Raw genomic sequence first — 8,080 nt, 5'->3', positions numbered from 1 at the left:
GTGGCTCACGGGCCCAGCCGCTCCACAGCATGTGGGATCTTCCCGGACTGAGGCACGATCCCGTGTCCCCTGCATCAGCAGGTGGACTCTCAACCACTGCGCCACCAGAGAAGCCCAAAAAATATTTTTAATGTGATTAAAAATATAGAAGATAAATTAAACAAGTACTCAACTTTTTATCCTAGGAAAATAATTATAATTACCTAAAAGGAAAATTTAGGACAAGATTTATCGTAATAAAAACAAAGTAAAATTACATATTGAATAAAATTCTACAGGCAAGAGATATCCCTTTATCTATGTTCCTAACTTTATAATTCTGCACAGTTTTTATATAGGTTGAGATCATTGATGAGCATTTTATCTTCTGAAAGCTCCTGTTTGAATAGTCTCCCATTCTTTCAAAATTCCTTATTAAAATCTTACTAATAACTTTGATATTTTAAGGAAACTAGATATGAATTTCCCAAATTTCAATTCCAATTCTTAAATATATTTCTTTTTCTGCTTTGCAGTTATTTTCCAAATAGGTCAAGCTTTCATTCTGCCATTTGAGAAAAAAAAATTTTTTAATTGAAGTGCTAAGAAATAAAAATAGTTTACTAAATCATAAAAGGTAAGAATTTACTGACAAACCAGTACTTATTTGCTAAGGGAAAATGATAAATTTACAGTGGAGAAACATGACAAACACCACCTTAATCAAGTAATCAAAGTTAACATAACCAGTATGAGACAGAGCAAAGCCATATGTCTGCTGATAGGATGCAGGGAGAATACAATGTCAGTTCTGTATCATTGCTGCCAAAGGTGATAACCTGAATCTAACTATGAGAAACCACTGGACAAACCCAAATTGAGAGTCATTCTTTAGGCTAACTGGCCTATTTTGTTCAAAAATGGCAAGCTTGTGAAAAACAATAAAAGACTCAAGAATAGTTCCAACTTAAAGGAGAACAAGAGCACATAATGGACATTATTGGGATTAATGGCAAAGGTTGAGTAAGATCTACAGATTAGACAGTGGTCTCATATCTGTGTTACTTTTTTGATTTTGATAAATGTACAAGAAAAAATTGTGTAAGAAAATTATAACTGAGTAAAAGAATGTCCTCAAATAGTCCTTACTAAAGGAATTTTAAAAGTTATACTTCAGAAAAAGAGTAATCTCAGAAGAATGATCTGACATGAACAAAGACATAAGGAACAAAGAATTTGCTTAACAAACATTGACTAGAAAATAACACCACCACCACTGTATTGTGGAATAAAAGGAAAACCACAAAGAACTAAAATACTCAACAACAATATCAGATAGTTCAGATGTGTTTGGAGTTCTAAGATATTTGCATTGTTTGGGAAGATGATACGGATATTCGCCGATTTCAGACTTTAAGAAGCTAAGTGCTCATGATAGAAAGTTCAAGGTAACTACTCTAAGAATAGGAATGTGGTATATATTTCCAAACTTATAGTGAAAAAGAGATGGAATAAAAAACATAATAAGGTTTTTTTAAAAAGCAAGAGAGGAGAAAAAAAGCACCATTTAAAGCAAAAACAAAACTGCAGAAGTGAATTTAAATATATCAATATCCATTATTGACATAAATGGAATAAATGCTCCAGTTGAAAAACTGGCCTGTTGGGTCAGTTATTTTCTTTTTCTCAGAATGGTTTTAACAACACACACACACACAAATACACAAGTCAGTTATATCTTGTGGATAAGACACACATCTAAAACACAATGATCCAGAAATTCTGAAAACCAAAGAATAGAAAAAGATATTCCTAACCACACCCCCAAAAAGCTGGTATACTTATATTAGTATCATATAAAGAAAATTTAAAAGTCAAAGAATCGAAAAAGATATTTCTAACTAAATGAAAATTGGTATACTTAGATTAGCATCATGCAAAGAAAACTTTAAGGAAAAAATATTATTAAAAATAAACAAGGAGGAGCTTCAAGATGGCAGAAGAGTAAGACGCGGAGATCACCTTCCTCCCCACAAATACATCAGAAATACATCTACACGTGGAACAACTCCTACAGAACACCTACTGAACACTGGCAGAAGACCTCAGACCTCCCAAAAGGCAAGAAACTCCCCATGTACCTGGGCAGGGCAAAAGAAAAAAGAAAAAACAGAGACAAAAGAATAGGGACCGGACCTGCACCTCTGGGAGGGAGCTGTGAAGGAGGAAAGGTTTATATCACCATTCGTGGAGGCTGAATATAACGGACGCAAGGCGCACTATGACCAGAAGGTTTTTTCACACTTTACAAATAGTTTTCTATTTTAGCTGTGGACATCAAAGAGTCTCATTTGCAGATAGAAGTAGAAACTGTTATCAGGTTCTTCGTATCACGTATCCAAATAGAATGCCCAGTCTTTAGATGCTGTCCAATTTCTTTTGGATAAAGCAAGTGACTCCCAGCAGGACCATGTAGATGAGGACGTTCTGTAGGGAGATCACATCCTCGAGCATCTTCCATTTCCTCTCCTTGTCCAGTGTCGTCTCCAGGCTCTCAATACAGAACATTGCAGCTCTGCCTCGCTGGGCCTCAAGCCTGCGTTCTTCTCTCTCTCTGCCTGAAGCTGGGACGGTTTTAACTTCTTCAAACCTCGGTTACTTCCTATGTAGAACAGAAACCATAGTATCTAACTGATTGCATTGTTGTGAATCTTAAATGAGGTACATTCAGAAAGTTTTACCCAGAGATATTAATATGTTCCTCATCACCCGCCCCTTGCTCCTTAACCTCCTAATACCCTTAGGACTAAACTGTCACTTATTACCCTTCCAACAGGAGATTAAAGGACTAAGACCAATCTATCATCTCTATCGATGTCATGCTGTGTCAGATGCTTGCCCTATCTCAGGCATCTGCTCTATTCCCTAAGTGTCCCTGCTCTGGGTCATAGTCTGGGTAATTTAGATGCCAAGCGTAGCAGCCAGGGAAGCTGTATCATGTTTTTCTTTCTGTAGTCAGTGCCGTTGCTATTGCAGTGTTTTGTGTTCACTGAACAACAGATCACTACTATTATCATCATCATTGCAACTGATGACAATAATAAAACAGTCTCTTGGGCTTTTGCGGATAATGTCAACTCTCCTCACGCTATTTGGTTGTTTCTGTCCTATTCCCTCCGCCTGACCTAAAACAGATCCCTGAGCTATCTCTTAGCTGATAATCTCTTTCCTAACTCATTTGATTTTACTCATATTTCCCCTCCAGATTTTAAACGATGAACAAGTTCTGTACAGACTCTTCTCAAAACTGATTTAGTTTAGATTCAGTAGCAGTCTTGCGGGATCATGGAGAGACTGCTAAGTTTAATGCCACAATCATCTCAGCTCCTACAGAGTATTCATTTCATTGTCAGCTGGTGGGAACAGGCGATTGCTGTGGTATAAGGCCGATTCCCTTCAGTAATGAAGCAAGGAAGGCACTGGGACATTTTCATTTCTGAATTCCAAGTGAGTACATATTGTCATTTCAGATGCTATTCCAAGAGCTATCATTTGCTGGAGTGCATCTGGTACCACATTTATTTACAGCATTCTAATTTTTCTTTAAAACTTAGGGAATGTGGGAAGAAACTGAGGTTATTGATATTGGATATGTAGAGCTCAGCTAGTAAGATAAGGCCAAGTAATATTCTCCAAGGGAAAAATGTTCAATTTCTCATCATTTCTCATTACTGAAGATAGCACTGACAAGAATAATTGAAAATAGGTAATGGACAATCAGCCAGAGGGTTGATTTGATAACAAAGAGAGAGTCCCAGGGAGAGAAAATGAAGTTGTAAGGGAGGTGAAGTCCTACCATGTAGTAATAATGGAAAATTGTGCAACTTTTTACTTTGATACTGAATCATCTCTTATCCTGCTCTAAATGAGATGAGGAACACAATTTTCTTGTATAAAAAAATAAAGACGGGAAAGGAAAATGGAAGAGTTGTGTAAGATAATGATAATTGCCTTGCCTTGAGAAAAAGCCATAATACAAAGGAAAATTGTAACACAATACTGAAAAATGAACCCAATATAATTAAACAAGTAACTGAGGATGGAAAAGACAACCAGAAATCAGAAACTCAAAACTCAGACTGAAAATTGTCAACAATAGCATACAATGTTAGAGAAAAGTAGGGTAATATTTTCAAGACATTCAGGGGGGAACGTGTGAGCCAGGGGTTTTATACGCAGTCCTTCAGTGTTTACAGCTATAGACAAACCCATTTTAACCATGTAAGAACTCGGAATATTGCACTCACAGGCTTTTCCTCAGGAATCTGCCAGAGAACAGTCTTCGTTCAATCGAGAGATAATAACAAAGGCCTTCTAGTGAGCATCGTTGCATATATTTAATTATGTCTAAGAGTAAAATAAAGATGAGAGTAAAGGTGGAAGATTAGAATGTAAATGTTAAATGTTCTGAGTAAATAGAGATAACATAACTAAAAAATGGGAGAGGAAAGTATAAAGTTAACAAATGTGAAAAAGTTATAGAGAAAGCCTTAAAATATTTATGAAACGTACATTATATTTGAACACATGGAAAGCTATTCCATATTCTTAAAAAGAAAGAATAAACATCATCAAGATGCTAATTCTATCCAAGATAATATACAACCCCAATAAAAATACCAATTTTTAAAAAGACAGAATTAGATAAACTGAATCTAAAGTTTATATGAAAAATATTAATGAAGCTCAAATTACTATGGAGGGAAAAAAACACAGGAGAAAAAGGGCAATGGAAAGTAAGGAGACTAGAAGTAATAGATATTAAAACATACTGTATTGCCTCTAATTAAAACAATGTGGACTGTGTATGAATGGACTGCCTGACATTCCAAGGGAACACATAGAAAACTAAAAATTAGACCCTAGTATGTAGGACAATGTATGTATATTAAATCATTGGGGGAAAGAGACATTTTTCAACAACTGGAGAAATATTGAAAAAAGATAAAATTTAGATTCTAGCCTCAAACTATACATCAGAATAAATTCCACTGATTGATCAGATATCTGAATATTTTAAAAATGAAAATTAAAACCCTATATATGTACCAGAGAAAGTGAATTCCTCTATCAACTAGAAATGGAAAAAGCTTTCTTAATTATGACTAAAACATTTAAAGCTATTAAAGAAAATACAAAATATTTGACCTCAAAAATCTGTAAGGCAAAGAAAGAATTTAAAAGAAGAATAAGAGATTTAGAGAGGGAAGGAAAAGAAGACTTGCTTTGCCACTATAGTCAGTCTTTCCCCTTCCCAATTTGATCTTAAATGGTTGTGAATAAAGAGGCTGGATAAAATGATTTCTAAAGTCCTTTTAATATTAATATTTTAGAATTCTAATATGCTTGAACTACCTAAATGCAAGAAAAAGACAGTTATATGCTTGGTTGAATCTTGGTCTTTTTTTCCCTTCTCAATAATCTGAGCATATCCTTTTAATCTCTTTGCCTAATCATAAAATACAGGCCCTATTCCACTGTTTCTTCTCCTGATAGCCTTCACTCCTTATTCCTCCTCTCAATATGGTGATCCTGCCATTACCCCATGAGCAGTTATTCAAATCTCATGGATGAGAATTTCTGTTTCCTCAAACCCTCCCGCATCCAGGAACTTTGGAATTTCAGAGTGAACAGACAACAGTTTGATTAAGGCCCCTGGGTTTGTGGGGTGAGGGTGATGCAGTTAACTCAGAGCTTTCGCCTTGGGAAAGGTGGTAGGGAAGGAAAGTACCCAGTAGTAGGAAGTAAGTTGCATGACCTTTGACTATGATGTTTATCAGTGGTAGTTTGTGAAAAGAAAGTGTAAGAGGGTGAAGAGGCAGATGTGGAAGAGAAGCAATATTGCTCTCAGAAATAGGAAGCTAACTATAAATTTTATTCTAGATAAATATACAACTTCTAGCTATTTAGAATATATTTATTCCAAAAATTGTTTGAGGTTGCTTAAAATAGAAGATGCATCTCTTTTTCCTTTTTCTATTGAAGTATAGTTGATTTACAATATTGTGTTAGTTTCAGGTATATAGCAAAGTGATTTAGTTTTATATATACATGTATATATGTGTGTTTTTTAGATTATTTTCCATTATAGGGTATTAGAAGATATTGAATATAATTCCCTGTGCTATACAGTAAATCTTTGTTGCTTTTCTATTTTATGTATAGTAGTTTGTATCTGTTAATCCCATACTCCTAATTTAATCTCTCCCCCCTCCCTTTCCCCTTTGGTAACCATAAATTTGTTTTCTATGTCTGTGAATCTGTTTCTGTTTTGAATATAGTTTCATTTGTATTATTTTTACATTCCACATATAAGTGATATCATACAGTATTTGTCTTTCTCTGCCTGACTTACTTAACTCAGTGTAATATTCTCTAGGTCTATCCATGTTGCTGAAAATGGCAATATTTCATTCTTTTTTATGGATGAGTAATATTCCATTATATATATATATCTCACATCTTCTTAAGCCAGTCATCTGTTGATGGCTCATCAGCTATTGTAAATACTGCTGCTGTGAACATTGGGGTGCATGTATCTTCTTGAATTAGAGTTTTGGTTTTCCAGATATATACCCAGGAATGAGATTGCTGTATCATATGGTAGTTCTATTTTTAGTTTTTTAAGGAAACTCCATACTGTTTTCCATAGTGGATGCGCCAATTTACATTCCTACCGAAAGTGTAGGAGGTAGAAGATTCACTTCTATAGGAAAAAAATCATGTGGTGTATGAGATTGAAGGTAATTATATATAAAAGCTTGGATATAAATAGTTTCAAGATTATGTACTTATTTAAGGCATGATACTGTAGCAGCTAAAGCCAAAAAAGGAGAGCTATATTGAGTTATATAATTCCTATTGTCAATTAAAAGTAAGCACATCTTTTTTGAATTAATAGTTCTATTTTATTTATCGATATTTGTTTATTTATTTGAACTCTTTTTAAGAGAGAGAGCTATTTTTTCTATTGCTAAATTCTTTCAATAGTTTACCTGAAGGATCCTTATATAGGCATAGGGAAGAAAAGATTTAACAGTGGGTCTGTAACTAGTTTCCTGTCCTCAGGGATGCTGGAGGGAAGATTGACCTGAACTTGTGCAAACATTGACTTATGGAACAGGAATCCTTTTAGAAGAGTGTACCTGGTTTATCTAGTTTGAGTCTTATAAGTAAATCTGAAATTTATGGAATTACGTGCTCCTGCTGCTGTGTTGAAGAATAGGATTTAATTATGTAGCCAGAACAGGTCTGTATGATTAATGAGGCATATAAATTCAAGAGACCCCTGTGCTTGACTGATACCCAATTAGATAGCATAACTCTGAAACCAAATGAACTCAGGTGCAGAAATGAGTATTCTAAGAGCTGCATCTGACGTATGGGGCCTCATAGATATTGGTGCTGCTTGCATTATTGTTTTGAATTCTCTGCTAATCATTAATAAAGCTTAAGGCTGAGGAAGACTCTTATTTCATTGACTGATAATTCAGACCTTTGTGATAGTACGGGGATAGTGAACAGTATAAGATACAGCATCTTCCAGTTTATTTTAGAAAGGATGCTGACACATTCTTCACATAACTATTCCTTATAAACAAACTTCATAGCAGCTGAGGGCCCTCTGTTTCTATAGGGACTCAAATTTCTCTGGGACAAATATGTGGCTTCTTGGAGGTTCGGCTCAGTTCAAGGCTTGAGTATCAGTAACTTAGAGTGATGAATCACTAGCATGTTTATAGACTTCCTTTCACATACTAGTGGTCTTTACAGGGCTTATATCAAGAGCTCTGCAGGGATCCATTTCTAGAGAATGCCTGAAGTGTAAGTATTTATTGGATGAAAAAAAGTTTTTAAGATTTAGAAACAAGATGTGAAGTGTTAAAGTTGGCATTGTTATAAATTTTAAAAGATTCTTCTTCTTTTCTATGGTCTGGAGGCAAGACAATTACATATATGATCTACTAACCATTTATAATGATCACTGAACAGCAAATACCAATTCTGGATGCATTGAAATGGAAGTCTGAATCATTCTTTT

The 8,080-nt window shown here is 34.8% G+C and overlaps 1 protein-coding gene across 1 annotated transcript; it reads right to left on the bottom strand.

The window, feature by feature from the left end:
• Window positions 1-2,397: 2,397 nt before the first annotated feature.
• Window positions 2,398-2,547, bottom strand: LOC137228630 (mitochondrial import receptor subunit TOM5 homolog). The gene has a single exon (XM_067745556.1). It carries the CDS (start codon window positions 2,545-2,547, stop codon window positions 2,398-2,400), a length of 150 nt encoding a protein of 49 aa, XP_067601657.1.
• Between the last annotated feature and the right edge of the window lie 5,533 nt (window positions 2,548-8,080).

This window comes from Pseudorca crassidens, chromosome 8, assembly GCF_039906515.1.
Source record: "Pseudorca crassidens isolate mPseCra1 chromosome 8, mPseCra1.hap1, whole genome shotgun sequence".
NCBI lineage: Eukaryota > Metazoa > Chordata > Mammalia > Artiodactyla > Delphinidae > Pseudorca > Pseudorca crassidens.
The sequence above is the reverse complement of the archived record's forward strand: the minus strand, read 5'-3'. Positions and strand labels throughout refer to the sequence as shown.